Here is an 18,782-nt window from a genome sequence, read left to right as displayed (position 1 = left end):
AATAAATGGCAAAAAATTAACTTCATTACTGTTTTAGGATATAGTTATTTAGTAATAAAGTTAAAGCTACTTACTAAGCAGTTTTTAAAACCATCCAAAGATCAAGAGTACAATTATTTCCTTGTGTGTGTGTGTGTGTATGTATAGCCAAGCCATTTTTATATATTTTTCTTACATTTTTGATTACAGTTTATAGTTACAGCTAAAATGATTGCATTCGAAATTGTTTCGTTTCGTTTACACGGAGTATGCGCATATATATATTTAGCTAAGAATCTCTTTTAAATAGTAATAGGTTCTTTAATGGGGTTCACATAAATATTTACATGCACATGTGCACATCGAATTGTAATAATTATTTATTTATCGTTATATATCGCTTTTACGTTCCCAGTTCAGATCCATTTCTAAGGCTCGTCCCAAGCAACCGTCTCCAGCGTCGGAACTCAATCTTGTATCTAATTGAAGAGAGATTATGTCGCATTCATCAATTGCTATTGCTAATCGGCTGATAATTACAGCAGATTAACAAATGATTAATCAGAAAATCAATGACAATTACAGCCGAATACAATCAACTCAACGATCAAAACTTAAACAAAAGGCAAGCAGAAGCATTTGCGATGGACAGCGACAATTAACACATGCACCAATCAATTAACACATCTGCGACATTTTCGAACTGCGCGTAACAACTAAACACTAAAAATAAGCTTTAATATCTAACCAGCACCCAGAAGCCCGTGGCGTCATCCCGCCGAAAGTAGCGCGGCCGATTGTCCCTGAAGACGGTGACGGCGGGGAACTGATTCTCCTGTATAAACCTAATGGTGGCACGCGTCTGCAATTGAAACAACAAGTAGTGTCATTATAGTAAGATTGCATAGAGATGTTCCATTTACCTGAGGCGCAAAGTGAGGCGGCTCCACGTCTGGACTGGAGGACAGGTGCTGCAGCAGAAACTCATCCGTTTGTGATAGCCACAGATCAGCGCCGCGCAACGGATCGTAGTTGAAGGGTCCAATGCGTAGCATGCCCAGCGAAGAGTCGTATATATCCAGAACCTATCATCAAATACATCCCACTGATTAGCACGATAACACGTTGCAATGCCAAATGGCTCTACTTACCGACTGCGCTCCCATAAAAATGCGAGCATCGCGTAGCTCCCGGTCGGGTCCCCGGTCGGGAAAGGAGGCCGGAAAGATCTCACCAGTCTTGATGTTCACGCCCACGCCGTAGATGATCGGGCAGTTGATCTCGCCGCGCATCATGGTATTCAGCTCGCCCACGCAAGCCTGCGTCAGATCGATCTCCAGTAGGTGATTGTGGAATGATTCTGTGAAGTCAAATACAAATGATGAATTCAATTCATATAAGAACTTGGAGTAGCTGCTTGGAAATGAACTCACGCATAATGCTGAAGAATACGTCCTCGCCGTATCCCTTGGCATCCCGATAGCCACCAATCAACTGCAACTCGATGCGACCCTCCGGATAGCCGACGGCCAGCTCCTGAACCCGCGACACCATGGTGCACACAGCCTCGTCCACGCCGCTGCCATCAAAGTGCGCCAGTGCCACAGCCCCAGATCCTGTCGTGAATGGTGTGCAATTGTTTATTATTAGTTTCCCGGTTTAATGAGCCAAACGACGCTTGTTTATGGGCCAAAGGATATGAGGGGGATACCCACCGGAGTGTCGGACCACGACGATAATACAGGTGGTGGCATCGTCGGCACCGATGATGTTGACGTGCTTGTCGTGCGGTGCGGAGGCGGCCATCTCCCGCTGACCCACGTAGAGCAGACCCACCGGACCCACCGACTTCGCCTGGATGGAGTGCAGCTGCTGGGCGTAGTCTCTGTAGACGGGATGCTGCAGGAACAGGCTGTTGGTGTCCATGGGGCAGTCGTCCTGCAGCACACCATTCAGCACGAGCACCATCCTGGCTGTCCTGTTTAGTCCTTCCTTGACCCTCCTCTCTCAAGGGTTTCGCTTTCAATTACTTGGCGTTTTTGTCTCTCGAGCAAGACAAGTGGCAGGCAACTGGAAGAGGTGGAGATAGAGAATGAGACTTAGAATCCAAAGGAGTTGGGATATAAGGTATATAAGTACTACTTCCCCCTCCCAGTTGAAGATTCAAGCTCAAACTGAAACTTCAACAGAAGCAGCAGCATAAAAATCAATTTACGATGCCCGCAACCGCCGCAGATTTGCATGTTTGATAATAATTTCATGCAGCCGGGCCTGAGAAATATGTTTACACCTCGATCCTGCCACGGCTGACTCGTAAATTTAACCAGCTCTCGAAACGAAAAGTGCAAATAAAAATGTCAAAAGTTGGGGGCCTGCGGCTGATTCGATTCCCATCTGCACACACCACACCGCTGGTTAACCAACAATGGAATTGGTTCGCAGAGGCGTGGTTCAAAGGGGGATCGATTCCCTGGCTCGTGGCTCTCAAGAGGGGAGAGGGGAGTGGAGGGGCAAAATCTAATGAAACAATTAGAAGGCCACTGGGGGGAAGGGGGGAGGTCATCAATTTACGGAGTGCTAACTACTGCCCATATGACGGGCAATTGAGGCGAACACCCCAAGTCACAGATGTCACACGAAAGTTAATAACCATTAAGTGGACGCAGCGGCGAATTAACCAACAAATGAACAACAAATTTAATAGAATTTAATAATAATGCCTGATGTTCGGCATCGCCCGGTTGGGGCTGAGTGCAATTGCAACTCGACTTGAGTCACCGCCCGCTGGGTAATTGAATTATTTACCTACGGATGCTGTCTAGTTTCAATTAAGTGAAATAAAGACGAGTTAAAGTTCAAGTATAAGTGCATATATATACGAGCAGGGTAACAGCATCGCAAGGGGCTCATAAACATAAATGATTACATGGGCAGCACAAAAAACAATTGTCAGAGCTAATTCCCGATGCAAAAATCGTTGTTTGCTTGTCCGAAAAAAATCAAAAAAAAAAAGGGGAAAAAAACCAAAACGAACACAAAATAATAAACGAAAAGAGCAAACAAAGCGCCCACCAAAAAGAATCCCCAACCAGGAACAACACTATTAACTCCGTTCGAGGCGGAAAACAATGGAAAACGTTGTGGAAAAATCAAACAGCAAAACGTGAAGAGCCCGCTCTGGATGCTGTATGCTGCACTTGGATGGTGGACTTGGATGCTGCACTTGGATGCTGGATTTGGATGCTGGATTGCGGATGGCACAGGAACCCAGCTAGGATAGCAATTGTTATGCTGGCCTGGTCTGGTCTGGCCTGGTCTTGCCTGGAAGCAATTTAGCCGCGATCATGCATGAATCTTGATTAGATATTCAACGAGAAATAATTTGAAAATGATGACAGTTGGCGATAGGCTCGCTCCACTCTCGCAGCCAAAGGATGGATGGTCACAGTGAGAGAAAAGCGGTGTATAAATACAGGTAAACAACAATAAATCAAAAATCAAACTTAGAGCTATTCGAAAATTCAGAAGCATTTTGTTTAAATTATTGGAATAGGTCGTAAGCACTAGTTTATATAAACGATCTGTATATTGGCAGGTTATTTATTTTACTACCCGAAAATGGCAAAAATTACAAAAAAAATATATTTAATTCATGGCAATTTAAGTAATTTTGTTGTAAATGCTTCCAGTTTGAGTCTGATTTTTTCTATGCATTCCTGCAGCCAGCTAGGCAATCGAATGGAGCAGGAAAAGGAGCCACAGAATGCAGCCGATCTATGTAGGTGAGGCAGGATGACCGAGTTTTCCGCCAAACTGATTCCTAATCAAAGACCCAAAAGTTCTGTTGACTCTGGCTGAGCGGGCGGTCTTGCCAGTCAGTTCGTGCCGGGGCCAGAGATTCCCTCCACTTGATAGGCCGTCCTGGCAGAAACCAGAAATCCACCAGAATCCCAAGAAATCCCTAGCTAGTCAGTCAGTCAGCTAGTCAAAGAGGAGTCCCCAATCCGCTGCTGATCGATGGCCGTCGAACGAATAGATCATGATGATGGCTAAGAAAAGAGGAAAAAAAAACACAAAAAACGCAGCAAACAAGGCCATCAGAAACGATTCAATTCATTAGGCCGGCGACGAGTCTATTAGGAGCACTGGCAGACTGGTACGTACAAGTCGGTAAAACTCGTTACGGTTCTGGCTTATAACAATCACAAATTATGGGTTTGTGGCCGGGCTGGCGAAATGATCTTGTAGATTTAACACTGATAGCCCGGCCAGCAAACAGGTTCCATTTGTCTACTGGCCGGGCATTCTTGGCCACATGATTGATTGCAATTTTGACGAGTGCAACAGCGACTGCAACTGCAACTGCAACTGACAGCAGCAACAGCTACAACTGCTACTTTTCTTCTGGGTTCTTGGCTCATGGTTTTCGGTTCTTCGTTCTTCGTTTTTGGTTCTTGTGTCTGGCCAAGTAATTTACACCCAGCCTCTGCCATGCAGCTCATCTGTCCGAGTGTCTGAACAAGCTGGCCGCACACTTGAAATTCTTTTATTTTCTCGTTTTTACACAACACAATTGTCAACGAGAGCGCGAACAAATTTTCAGCTAACAGAAAACAAGCAACACAACATAACACAACACAACCGGTTCTTTGACTGGCCAAAATTCCAAATTCCGGGCAAAATGAAGAAATTGCAGGCGGGAATCTAAATCCAACAGCAACATGTGATGTGACAGGGCGAGCGGCGGAGTGGGAGGAATCAAAGCGACTTGGATTTGGCCAAAACTGAAGGCCTTCTTCCGGGTTCGTGATTTTCCTTTTGTTGCTGCTGTTGCTTTTTTTGCTGCTGCTGTTGTTGCTGCTGCTGTTGCAATTGTCATTGTTTTCCACACATTTCATGGCCAGCATGCGGAAATATTATAAAATTAATTTCAATCGCTTGTTAATCGAAAGATAACTCTATGCAGCAATAACAGTGGAGTAGATGCTGCTCGCCAACTCCCCGCCACTTGTGTTGATGCCCATAATCTGGCATTTAATGCCGCACTGACAATTTAATTTGGCCCATCTGCAGTGGTTGGTTTTGGCCCTGGTCCAAACAGAAAAAGAGACCAGGTCCAATGGTTTTGGCCCAAACGTGACTGCCAATTGACTTCCACACAATTTCGCTTTGGCACGCAAATATCGTGAGGCCGTGGCCGGCTACCTTCCGAACTGAGCCAGCTCCCCCCAAGAAATCCCCCCAAGAAATGGTCACCCATGGCAAGGAGGAAAATAAAAATGGAAATCGAAAGTTAACATTGAGTGGAAGCTGGGCTTCGTGTTCCTTCCCGGCGGTTACAACTCTCTGGGATGCCAAAATCAGCCAAAAGAAATAACAACAAGCGCTGAAATAGACCGAATTCAAGTTGACATTTCTGGCCATGTTTTTCGTGTCGTTTCCTCTTTTTTTATTCCCCTGCATTCCCCCCAAACTTTGGTCTATAGTCTGCGACTCTGATTCGTGGTGGAAGATGGAAAGACAGTCGGTAGTCTATAGTCTATAGTCGGAGATTTGCTGAATAGCTCTAATTAGAATTACCGATCGTCGTGCTCCCCGTGGTGCCCAATGTGCTCAAATCAGCAATTCAATTTTATAATTCTATTTCATCCAGATAATGATTAATGATGATAGGTTCATTATACGCGTACTGTCATCGCCACATTCAATTAGAAATGCAATAAAAGCAACGGAAACTTATGGCTGTCAATCATTCAATAGCTGAACGGCGATAGATATGTTCAAGCGACCAAGGAATGGAATTGAAGTTCCAGCATTGTGGTCATAATTTGTATTGCTTGAGTGGCAAATATAGGTCACTGTTGCCTTTGAATAGATAGAAACTAAACCCTTCATCCTAAATTTTGATCAAACAAACTTAAATGAATCTGAATAGTAACTTTATTATTACTTCTTAGGAGTACCTTCAGTTTAAAATTTAGTTTCTTGAACGAAATCTTCTAATAATTGTCTTTAAATAGATAGAAACTAAACCTTTCATCCTAAATTTTGATCTAACAAACATTTGAATATTGAGAGTAACTTGATTATAACTTCTTAGGAATATCTTCGGTTTAATTTTTAGTTTCTGGAAAAGAAATCTTTTAATAAACGATTAATGCTCGTTGGCTATTAGTTAAGCCCCCTTCGACAAGGATCCTATTTAGTAAGTTATTTAGAGTCTCGGGACAAATGGCCTATTTGGCGGCATTTGCATTGCACCATTCCACGGACCTGGCCAAAAAGGAAATCCATTTTCACACAGAACTGAGCAGTGAGCACTGAGCAGTGAACAGTGAGGCCCCGGAATGGCGAATTCTGACTAAGTCCGTTGTCCCATTGCTAAGTTGGGATCGTCTGCCGTTGTTGCTGTCGTGTAGTATCTGCTAAGTTGCCGCTGCCTCCACTTTTTGTTGTTTAAGGTTTTTGTTTTTTTAGTTTTTTAGCAAATGCCTTCGCAGCCAGCTGGTTGTATTTTTTTCCCCTTTTTTTTTTTTTCCTTATTCCGCTTTTATGGCTGCTTATGCAAATGCAAATGCGACTGCGGAGCAGAGTGTGCGTAAACGCTTGCGCCTTTTGTTCACATGGATTTGGATTTGGATGTGGAAGTGGATGTGGATGTGGATGTGGGGGTTGGGGTTGGGGTCCGTCGATTCCGAAAGCAATGCGCTGCCGTCATGTCCAGTAATTAGCATAGCACACAGTGCCAAACGCAGTTGTTGTCTTCGATTTTGTTTTTTTGTATTTACATTTTGATACCCCTCACTCGTGTGGTAGGAGGGTATGCTAGGCAGACAGGCAGAAATCTGTTCCTTTTAAAGTACATATAGTGTCCATCTGTCCGTTCATTTGTCCGTTTGGCTGTCCGTAAGTGAAATAAGCTCTATATCTGTAGCCAGATGGGTAGCCGTATAATGGGTATCTATTGGTCGAGCCACTCGACTAACGCGTTCCTCCTCGCTTTTCTGATATTGTTGCTGTTGCTGTTGCTGCTTGACAACCGCGGCACTTTGTTTGTCGTCCTCTCCTCCGCAGTTGCACTCGTCAAACAAACGCGCCGTCGCTTTGCATTAGCTGAAACCAAAGTCTGACTTACTCTAACTGAGTTAAACTCGTTTGGCTTTTATGGACTGCGCTCTACGCTTCGCGTACTAACAAAATGAACTGCGAAATTCTCGGAAAATCGCTGCACACTTGATATACATATGTAATATTACATGTAATCTGTAATTTCAGTAAATTCATTTGTGACCAGAACAGTTGATTTTGAACGATTTTGTTCGCAGTTCCTGGTAACTGAGCATCTTTGGAATGTAATCAATGTTTATAAAATGTCCTTAAACAGTTTCTTCTGTCATCTATACCTATTTGGAAGGGTTTTCACGCCAAAATATCTTGTAGTAGCCTCGAATTCCAGCAAATTCCGATCAAGGATCGCCCATTGCAGTTGCGTTTGTGCTCTTGTCTGATGCGCCGCCAGCGTTGAATATTTGCTAGCGCAATTGGACATGTTTTCCGTGGGCTCATTTCTGTTTTTATGGCCGAAAAGGCACACACACCGACAGACATACAAAACATATATACAAAACAACTGCAGCAGCAAAAAACGACAAAAATCCACAGCAGTCGGCTGGCATTTACAACATGCCTACAACGTGGTAATGGTAATGGCAACCCAACTGCAGCACCACCGCCAAAATACACCGAAAAATTTATATTATACAAGTAAATCATTTTGGAGTTTATTCCTCAGTTGCTGATTTCTAGATTTGGATTTGGGTAAAGTACTTTCAAGTACTTGAAGCTAAAAAGTAGCTTAGAAACTCTTTAAATTCTGACATAATCCAAATGGATGAAGAATCACGAGTAGTTTGAAATCATTTAGTAGGTGAGAAAAAAGGTTACAAATTAAAAAAAATTATGGAAATGAGAAAGGAGAAGGTAAATCACTTTTAACATAAAGTAGCCAAAAGTATGCTATTTTTTTTCCAGTGCTCTGCACCACTGAGGCGGCATGTTGGTGCCTCTTGGAATACCAAATTTCATAGCGGTACACTGCTAAATATTTTGATGCAACAGGCAGCATGCAACAGCAACAACAACAACAGCAACCACAAATGACTACGTGCGGGGGCGGAGGTTTGTTTTTATAGCCGCCCAACCGCCCAATAGACCCTCCCCCTCCAGGTACGGTGGTACCTGGGTATATGCGATGTGTGCACCACCACCACCACCGGTTTGATCTTGGGCATTCATTCCGCATGCGGCACTATAATTTATAACAACTGCTGAAGGCGCTCGCCGAATGTGCGACTCTTGCGGCTCCATCGGCTCCATCTATCCAACTCTTCTCGGCTCTTGTCCCCAACTCCTTTCTCTTCGCCTTCGTCTTCTCTCCTCTTTCTTCTTGCCCCCCTTTTATTTCATTTTCTTCCCCAACCGGCGTACGCGCTGCGTTCATCCTTTGTGGCCAGAAGTTGCAGCTCATTGTTTGGCTTTGCCTTTTGTATACCCTTTGAAGCGGGTGGCATGATAAGGGGTTATCACTCGAAAATTCAGTGATCTTTTTGGAACATTTTAGGAAATCTTTGGTCACAGAAATTAGCATAGCTTAAATGTCACTTATAGTTGTTTCGAATATAGTATTCATCCAAAATTAGTCTTTTTGCATATCAAGGATCTGTTCGCATAGCAATATCTTATCATATCATATCATATTATATCATATATATCATATATATATATATCATAATATATCTCATCATGTCAAATTATATCTCATCTCATCATATCATATTATATCTCATCATATCACATTATATCTCAATCTATCATACGTACTACGTATTTAGTTTTATAAATTCCTCGGAGATTTATTCCGAATTGAAACCTTATTGCAACCAAACGTATGGCCACTTCTTAGTTTCCTTTTCTTGAGTACTAGCCATTACTAGCATTTAGTTCCGCTCAACTCTAGGGTATATAGATTTCGCCATCAGATTTGTCACTCCTCGATTTTGTGCAGTGCAGTGGAGTGGAGTGGAGTGGCAGGCACGCCTCTATCTGCAATGTGCGATCTATTGCGACGGGCGCTTTCCTTTGAGCGGGGCAACTTGGCCTGCGCTGACTGTGAAGCTGGTTGGGATTGTGGGAGATTGGATGGCTCTGGCTCTGGCTCTGGATGTGGCTGTGACTCTCTGCCTGGTTTCCTGCTAACAGAATGGAGCAGTGCTGGCCAGATAGTTGTACCTGGAAGCATCTAATGGCCGGCGGACGCAGCTCCATTTCACCTGAGATTGATAGCGGTTGACGACGTTGCAGCTATTCGGGTCTTGATTTCGTTTTGAAAGGCTTTCCATGAGGAACCTTTGTGATTTGGCCAGGTGAAATATATATATATACATATATATGAATGCTGCAGTCCAGCGCGATGGGATCTGAATAGATTCTGCTGGCCGGTGTGCGTCTGCTATGGGTTTTGATTTATAGGAAGCGATTGTGCATTTTGCAAATTACGATGTCTCAGGAGCTCTGGGGATTACTCGCTGCCCGGCATTATGAATACGTGTGTAATACGTGAATGCAGGCTGGCACACCGGCAACTATAACAACATCATCATCGTCGGCACTTTGGCCTCCAACTGGCAACTGGTCCGTGCTCCTTCCGCTGATTGAATCTTTTATGTGTGGATTTAGGAGCCATCAGCAGACAGGGCCGGAGTTTGAAATTAAATATTTATTAAATCGACAGCACACATACACACACACACACAATGCCATATAAATCAGCTTAGAAACTATTCAATGAATATTCCAATCAATAGACCATCGCACACACAAAATAGATGAGGATGAGTAGTTGCCGAAGCTTTAGAAAATCTCTGACCCCTCCCCCTCCCCCTCACACAAAGTCGCCGCAGGAAATTAAAATGTTAACCAATGAGATGGTTTAGAGCTGAGATAGATTAGTGAAAACTGCACTCCCAAAGGACAGAGAAACACCACAAAAGCATATATAAATATATATATATTTATTTGGCAACTAATAGTTTAAGCAGAACATAACAAACAATTCAACCTATACATCGATTGAATATCCTTGGGTTTTCTGCACCCATGTGATTTCAGATTTCATTTCCGTTTTCTAGTCGCTGCAAGAACATCCTCTGCTGATGCAACCTTTCAACTTCTGTCGAGAATCTATGGCAGCAATTATGTCCCTTTTCTGGCAAAGGACCTCTGACGAGTGCTCGGTCAACGGCAGACAAGTTGGGGCCAAAGAGGGAGTCCAAGTCCTTGTCCTCGGGTTACACTGACCAATTTCGAGCAGCACAGGCAAAGAGCTGCCTGCACTCACCTGGCTGCCATGGGGGTTATTCAAGTGGGGACTCGAGTTAGTTTAATTAATTCAGCATCAGCATCGATGGCTGTAAACAAGCCTCTTGGCCAGCGGGCCGTCTTTGACAGCTTACTCGAAAAAGGGGTGTTCACCGGACGGGCACTTGTCGTCGTCAGTCCGTCTTTTTCGGCCCCCATATTGTCTCAAGGAAATCACACACACTCGCACACACACACATGCGAGCTGAAAGAACTTTGAACCTTGACCCGGAGGAGCTGGCTGCTGGGAGAGTCGCCTATGAAGTTGTGAAGTTGCTTCAATTAGCGCTTTGGACACAGATATTAGTTGGAAAAACAGTTACTCCAATTTTTAATGGCAACTTATTTTTGTGTGTATTTTTTTTTTTTTTTTTTTTGTGATTTTTTCTTTTTAACAACCAATGTAACTGGCAGAGAGAGTTGGCTGTTTGGGGCGTTAGCACATCCACAAACATATCTATACACTCGTATGTACTAGTCGGAGTCTGGCGGTCGCCATAAAAGATCTTCGAGGGAAAAACTAATTACACAAGTCGTAAACTCTTAACAAACCTAAAAGGCAAGCCAAATTAGATCTTCCGACATCTCAGTAAACTGAACTGAGATGATCTGACTCATGCGGCTTATATAGACATTTCTTGTCCATTGCTGTATTATCAATGTTTTTTGTAAATAATGTATTTTTATATATTCAATTTATGAGCTACAATTTCGTAGAAAATATATGCTATATTTATATATGCCCTTTTTATATTTGCATAATAATTCATGAGTTAATACTTTTAAATCTGTCAGATTAAATTAAATTAATCATTTGTTTACGAACTTCCTATCAGCGACTGGACAGCGACAGGCATCTAGAAAAGTTCCTTTTTTTTCTCTGACTCAACCAAAAATGTAATCTATTTTTATTTAGCTATACTATGTACTATATGCCTATTAAATAACACACAACCACAACCACTTCAGTGTAGCCGGCTATCAGTTGAAAACTAAACGAACCCATTTAGTTACTTGTTCTTCGCCGTTTCCTTCGCCCATCTTATAGATAAAGATAGCCAGGGTACAATTATTTTTAGACCAGCTAATATTGATCATCCAGACGGGCTTGATTGATCGCCAGGGATTCCTGTTTCCCAGATCCCAGAGCCAAGAGCCCAGAGCCCAGAGCTCATGATCATCGATTGCACTGGCGATCATCGATCCGCTGGCCGGCGAAATAAATTGTTGCTACACGTATAAGACATCGTGTACGACAAGTTAAGACAACGATCTGCTCTCGCCTCTGCAACTTCAGCTGGAGTCTCTTGGAGTTCTGGCCACGGGATTAGGCCGTTCCAGCGATCCGCATCATGTGGCGTTGGTCGCTGCAGGATCGCCAAGACTGGGGATCTGCAAACAGCGACGATCTGCACATCTCCTCGTGCGGCTGCGTGGACACTATTGCGCAGTGTGTCTATATCATTAATTAATTTAATCACTCGAACATGATTTTCACTGTGCGCCTGCTCCGCTGCCAGTTGTTCTCACAAAAGTTATTAATTTCCGAACGGCGGGTGATCGATAGTCGGGGAAAACCCGGCGGAAAAATCGTTGATAAGGCGCTGCGAACGCTGACTGAATGAAGCTCTAACACAATATAGATCTCTGATGCATATTGTGGAATAATCAGCGTCGTTTGCTTATCAGCATCCTCCATATACCACATTCCCAATTCCATAAATATTAACGATCCTCAAGCGAGATGCGAGATAAGGAAAGGCATTCGTTTTTCGTGAGTGTGGCTACTAAAACTGGGAATTTGAGTCTGGGAGCGGATGGGATGGGCAGAACTCACTTTCGTTGGTTTACAAAGATTATTATTTTGGAGGCGTATTAATAACCTCATAGGCATCTTTGGAATGTACCATCCTTTGGAATTGGCAAATTCCCTTTTGTTTTTCAGGCTGATAAATGCATATCTTTACATACCCAAGAATGTATAAGGATTTCTTTGAATATTTGTTATATTTCGAATGATATAGGTATCTTTAAAATCCATGTATTTTGTAGCTCTAGAACTTACATTGATTTCCAATTTCTCACTGCACTTTATGTGATCTATAGACTTTATCTTAAGGATTGTTATCTTTCACTGGTTCTGTTTCACAAAGCCATCGGCATTTCTTTGCAATCGTTTTTCTTGGAAACTTGTAGCAACACTTGTGTTTCAGGATATTTGTTAATTATATTTTAAGAATAACTGACTTTGTATATATGATATTTGTGTGGATCTGCGAATGCGCCAAAGTTTCCGCGAGACGACGAGACGCAAACCGGAAAGCGACTGACAAGCGACTAAGCCGAAAGTCCGAGTCGAAGTCGACTGGCGAATGGAGGGCAAAAAAAAGACACTCGGCGAGAATAAAAGAGAGAGAGGCGGCAGCGCCAGCGCCAAAGCCTTTGGAACCGTTTCCCGTTGAGCGTGCGTTGGGCAGAAAGGGAGCGCATGCTTGTTGCCGGCAATCTAATTGGACCCCACAGACAAGTCGCTCTCTCTCTCCCGAGCCCAGCTCAGTCGCACCGAGCCTCTCGCTCTCCCAACTTGTGGAGCCTCTCTCTCTGGGGTGGTGCGAGCGGGACAGCGGCTGCAGCAACACGTGTTCTTATCAGTCGTCTATTGAGTGGTTTTCTTCAGGTGAGTAATCCCAACTCGATTGAAACTGAGTGAAGTGGCTTGAGTGTGCTTGAAGTTTATCTTAATTTCCTTAGATGCCGGTCCACTGTGCCACTTGCGTGGGCCAAGTGGTCACTCATTCACATGGGGTTGCACTTCTGTGCTCCTTCTAATTGGTCAGTGGCCAGCTCTATGTACGCGCACCAAATGCCCCTATATTCGAAATAGGAGCTACGAGAAAGGGGTTCTTTTGTGCAGCAAATTATGAGTTATGACAATCTGTAGCCTTCAACTGGAATTAATCTAATTAAGGCGTATCAGCTGTCTATTATATTTTCATATATTTGATTTTGATATATCTGATACGCTAATTTTAATTTTTACATTTTTTTTTTTTTTTTTTTTTTTTTTTTTTTTTTTTTTTTTTTTTTTTTTTTTTTTTTTTTTTTTTTTTTATATATCTGATACGCTAATTTTAATAACAATTTCTGTACAAAAACTTGGTTAGTTTCTAACTGTTTAAATAGTCTTTTTCTAAAGAAAATCCAATACAATGGTCATCAACAATTACTTTCGATATATATTTATATTTGTATATGTTTTTAGATGGTTTTACTTTAATAGTTGCAGTATATATGTGTAAGAAAGCATATATATTCACAAATAATGAAAATCCTTTTAATGCAGACAAAATATTCACATGTATCAAACAAATTTACATATGGGTAAGTTCTATGATCATAGGACCCCAAGTTATGAAAGTTCAATTTAACATACCTAGGACAGGATTCATATTATTATAAGACCTTATAAAAGAGTAGATTTAAATTAAAATGCAGTGTTTTATCCATTTTTAAGAGATCTCAGCTTAAGCGGATATATGACCGACTTAAGCTCTAGAAATGATGAAGTTTCGAATGAAAATAGATTGTATTGAGAAGCTTTTTAGTTCACAAAGAATCCCCCGAAAGTGGAGCATCCTTCATCACTCGCATGCCGACCTCCTGCCAACTCAATTTTCCCAACATTTTTCCCCCAAAATGCAACCTTTTCCACACCTCCCCCCTGACCCCACCCCTCCGTAAACCCAATTCAAGACGAAGTTGGCTCAAAAGCCATTACGCACCGCTGTGAGATTGTAATCTAAGCTCTCGTTATTGGAGCAGGCAGGGATTTAATTAGACAAATGTCCCACAATTTGTAATGTCATTTTTCTCGCCACTTGCGGAAAATCCGAATGTAAAACTTTTCGGTGTTGAAAATGCAAAAGGTGAGCAAAGATGTGCAAAGGGGAGTGAGAGGGGAGGGGCGGCACAAGGGGGCGGAGTGGGGCAGGCAGATAACACCCGAAGTAAGAAGGAAATATGTCTAATTTTGCACCATGTGGACAGTGGTCATTATTTTGGCCAGTGATGGACGCAGGGGCGTTTCGCAGGGGGCGGGGAGGGTGCTTGCAGGTACCAGAAAATCTTCGTGCCAAGCTATAGCCCTCTCTTTCTCGCCCCCCTTGTGCGTCTCTTTCTTGCAGAGAGTGTGTGTGTGTGTGTGAAACAGCATGAGGTCCCTGGACAAAAAATGAGATTTGCTGACCGGTGGTCATTAAAGCACATTTACAATGCGCCAAGCCATGTTGGCTTGTGGCTAACATGGTCTTAGCCAAACTTAGCCAACTACCCCCTCCCCACACCTATCTATTCCCCCCCCCCACCCCCTGCATTTCACACAGCCATGCAAAATGAGCATAGAGACAAGCGATCAAATCGATGCCGAAATTAATTTATCTTGGCACCGGCTACCAAAATTTGACAAATTGCAAATGTGTTTGAAATTGACTGCAGTCGCTGGGTTGAGTTTATCGAGGGGCTACGTTATAAATTGAACGAGCTGCCGGTCGCAATGGTCAATAAAATGTACATTCGACTTTTGCAATATCTGATCGTTTTAATTATGCTGTTTAATCACAGCGGCATTTACTATGCAAGTTTGTTGCAACGCGTTTTGCATGCTAAGTCTTATATCGTTTATGAGTATCATGTTAAGTCTTATATCGTTTATAAGTATCTAAAGGAAGAAGGATGCCTTTCTAATCCCAAAAAGTATATGGATGTATTTTTAAATCATACCAAAATCGGAACAGTGCACTTCTATGTATGACAAACTATAAAAGCTGAAGAGTTGGGACTAAGCCAGTAAATTGGATAGTTACAATAGTAAGTCCTAGGTCTAAAACCCTATATATTACTATTTCAATAATTTTAAGTTTATGCCACTACAGCATGGATTGTGTTACATTTATGCTGACAAACAGGGGGGCGCCCGCGTCAATTAATCGTATCAAGTGAACTTTACAAGATTTCCCTAGCAATTGCCTAACTACCATTGAGCTCCGAGCAAACGCAACCCGATGAAGCGACCGGTTGCCTCCACTCCGCCACAGAAAACCGCACCCACCATCTCATCCACCAGCACTGTTGATTGCACTAATTGGCGATCAGCGTGACGATCGGACGATGGACATCGACTGCTGGCCAACGATGATGATGATGATGATGCCGAGGAGCAGGAGGAGGAAGATGAGGTGGAGGATGAGGAGCTGGATGAGACAATGGGACAAGATTTTCATTCATAAAACACTCGCTGAGTGGACCGGAAGCGCTTATTTGATTGCGAATTGTGATAGGTTCCATGGCAGGGTAAACTGGAGCACATCAATATCTTAAAGTCATTTATGTGATCTGTTAAATATTTAAAGGTATCAATAGTGTTTAAAAGAGAGTTCAAGTTATATTAACCTTACATGGAATCTTAGAATCTTATGCTACTTTAATCGTGTGCAACAGAGTATACTTGCTTCCGGTTTCCTCAAATATGATTTCTTCCTATGCCAGTTGCGTCGCCCAAGTTCAGTAGTGTTAATTAAAGCAAAAGCCTTAATTATGCTTACTCTTATTTGTTTGTTTTGCCCGTCATAGGGGAAGTATTTCCGCCAGGAGTGAAGAACCAGCTCACCACTCGGGATCGCATTTCCTTTGGCCCGAAGGGTTCAGGGTTCAAATGCAGGCAGAATTATGTAAATTCAGGGCGCTTGCGTGGAGCGATAAAAACAAATCGAATAGCGAACCCACTGCTAACCGAGCTAACCGATTTCCACTTCAATTTCGAGCCGGGTCATAAACATGCCGGCGTTTTGGAGCAGTTCTCGGCACTCCGCACTCCGCACTCGGCAGTGGGCAAGGGCATGGGTGTGGGAATGGAAGTGGGATTGGGAATGGGAATGGGTCACGAGCTGGGCAGAGCAAGAGCAAATGCTTGTTAAAGGGCGGGTTTGGCAATTGTTGCCGTTTTGGTGGGCAATGCGGTTGCTTGGTTCGTGGCAAACCACAAAAACAAATCAGCCGGAGAGTGAAGGCATCCCGGCAATTGGCAAATTCGATTTGCAATTTCTGCACCAGCGCCGTAGGATCCACTAAAGAAGAGCTCAGCAGCCAAACTGGCGAACTGACGAAGTTGCTGAGTTGCTGTGCTGCTGGGTTGAGCAAACAATTTAGAATGAAGTGCAGAATCGGGAGTCAGGAAAGTTGATTTGCAATTTCATGGCAGCGGCAATTTGCACCTCATCATCATCATTATGTGCCGCCAGATATTCCGCCCGGGTGATGATCTCTCAATCGTTCAATCAGGCGGCGCAGCGAGGCGAGGCACGTGCAGGTTGCAACCTGCCATTGGTAACCTGCCACATGGCCAACTGCTAACCCCTAACCCCCAATCCTTAACCCTGAAATCCCTAGCCACAGCGTACAACGATCCTCAGGATGTCCCACATATTTCTTGCTATCTGCCGACAGAAACAAACTATTCGTATCATTTTGGAATTTCGCCTGACTGCGATGCAGTGGTGCGCTGCAGCTGGCCAGAAACCAGGAAGTTAGCCTGCAACAAGTTGCCGCAGCAATGAGAAAAATCTCGCTAGTGTAAACATCCCATTTTGTATTGCAACTCGTACACGGGGAGAAATAAGCTTGTGTCGAATATATGCTAGCATGTGCAGCTTAAGTTTTATAGGGTAAATATAAACATTTCATACAAGTAAGCTTATTTATTTGGATGCCATTGTGGCATGCTACTTAAAAGTAAGCTTAATCATTTGGATGGCATTGTGGCATGCTACTTAAAAGTAAGCTTATCTATTTGAATGGCTACATAAACACTTTTGAAGAGTGCGAACTTTGGTGACATTTTTCGCGGTGCAGCTGAGGCCGATGCCTTTGGCCGTTTAATGAAGGCCTAGATCCGATGCCTGGCCATAATAAGCAATGGCCAGCAATGAAATCTTTGGCTCCAGCCCAGGCCAATTTATGCGATGGCGATGGCTTGCAGTCTCTGGCTCTCAGACTTTCTGCCTATCTGGCTCTCTGGATTTTCTGGCTGCTTTTTATTTGGCTTTGCTGGCTTTGTAACTTCTACCTTCTCGTGGCTGCGTGTTTCGATTTGGCGCGATTGCTTGGCTTAATTTAAGCCCTGAGCCGTGCAGATTCATTAATGTTTGATTTTGGGCGCTTTTCTATTTACTTCTTCCCAAGATCAAGCGAGATTTATGCCAAATTGCCAGTGCCCGGAGCCTGGGCGATGCACTCCACCATCTTCCATCTTCCATCGCCCCCGTCTCCCATCTTCCATTCCTCCACAGACTTTTGAATTGGCCGCTTCTGATGCCGCCGTGATAGACAGTAAAGGCCAACTGCGAAATTGGTTCATTAAATGCAACTGTTTGTTTAGTGGCATCGAGAAAATCAGCTTGGGATTGGGATCACTGCTCCAGTTTTGGGGCTCCCACGAAAGTCAAATACTTTCCCATTGCAAGTAGATGTTTTTTAGGAAAAAAACCCTTTTTTTAAACAGACTTTGAAAATATAGTTATTCATTAGCTCAGCTTGCAGCTGTGCTCTTTTTTAGCTATATTTTCGAAATATAGTTTTTACTAATATTGTTTTGAGTTCATAATTCAAATCGATCATATAAGATCGTATTGAAAAAAGGCTGATTGTTGGGCAGAGTTCCAAGTGGTTCTTGAAATGTGAGAGAACGCCAATCAAGCGCCTGGTTAATTGGTGGTCATTAGTAGTCAGATCAACAAATTGCACCCACATACTATTAGTAATTCGATAATGGCTAGGGAAAATGGGAAATGGAGTGGGAAATGGCAGTGGACCACAAGTTCGTAGAGAAAAACCACGCGATGAGCTGACCGCACAAGGGAGTGCGGGAAATTACCAAAGCAGGCGTAACATCTGCTCCGCTTATTAAAAACATTATTTATGACTACCAACCCCTAAGTGTGACTAATGTGACTAAGCAACAATTGGGCATTTGTTAATGAAAATATGACCACAATCCAATGGGCCGCACTTTGTTATTGTTTGGCATAAACACATGATTCTGAGCACACTTACATACTCACTCACATTTACATAGCACCAAGTGGTCACCCGATTCGTGCACTTTTCACAATACCTCACAGTTCACAGTTTAGCCGCATAGTTTAATAATATTTCGTTAATTTCCACTTGCGAGCGTTGCAATTTTTGTTTATTTTTGCACACAGTAAGACCGTATGCAGGTAAGCGCAAAAGCCCACCTGAAATACCGCAGACAAAAAGATACCGAACAGCTGTTCACCGCACAGTGGTTTCAAAGTGTGTTAAAAATATATATTAAACAAATTTAATCAAAA

The 18,782-nt window shown here is 43.0% G+C and overlaps 1 protein-coding gene across 3 annotated transcripts; it reads right to left on the bottom strand.

The window, feature by feature from the left end:
• Positions 1–126: 126 nt before the first annotated feature.
• Positions 127–18,652, bottom strand: LOC122612543 (protein N-terminal asparagine amidohydrolase). 3 transcript variants are annotated; one of them, XM_043786241.1, is made up of 7 exons: positions 18,514–18,652; positions 1,695–2,049; positions 1,413–1,595; positions 1,131–1,339; positions 903–1,064; positions 728–841; positions 127–458 (listed from the first exon to the last, which is right to left on the bottom strand). In XM_043786241.1, the coding sequence occupies exons 2-7, from the start codon at positions 1,945–1,947 to the stop codon at positions 447–449; spliced, it is 933 nt and encodes a 310-aa protein (XP_043642176.1). In that variant the 5' UTR covers positions 1,948–2,049; positions 18,514–18,652; the 3' UTR covers positions 127–446. The 3 variants fall into 3 exon arrangements, with proteins under 3 accessions (XP_043642176.1, XP_043642175.1, XP_043642174.1); XM_043786240.1 differs by having other exon boundaries at positions 127–841; positions 18,510–18,650; XM_043786239.1 differs by lacking the exon at positions 18,514–18,652 and adding an exon at positions 12,461–12,715 and having other exon boundaries at positions 127–841.
• Positions 18,653–18,782: the final 130 nt, after the last annotated feature.

Source organism: Drosophila teissieri, chromosome 2R (assembly GCF_016746235.2).
Source record: "Drosophila teissieri strain GT53w chromosome 2R, Prin_Dtei_1.1, whole genome shotgun sequence".
Classification (NCBI taxonomy): domain Eukaryota; kingdom Metazoa; phylum Arthropoda; class Insecta; order Diptera; family Drosophilidae; genus Drosophila; species Drosophila teissieri.
This window is presented reverse-complemented; position numbering and strand designations above follow the sequence as displayed.

Excerpts from the sequence above, each read along its gene's own strand:
- LOC122612543 (XM_043786241.1), bottom strand. The coding sequence starts at position 1,947 with ATGGTGCTCGTGCTGAATGGTGTGCTGCAGGACGACTGCCCCATGGAC. Across the intron at positions 1,596-1,694 it reads CGTCGTGGTCCGACACTCCG|GATCTGGGGCTGTGGCACTG; the intron begins GTGGGTATCCCC and ends CATTCACGACAG. Across the intron at positions 842-902 it reads CGCCTCACTTTGCGCCTCAG|ACGCGTGCCACCATTAGGTT; the intron begins GTAAATGGAACA and ends TTTCAATTGCAG.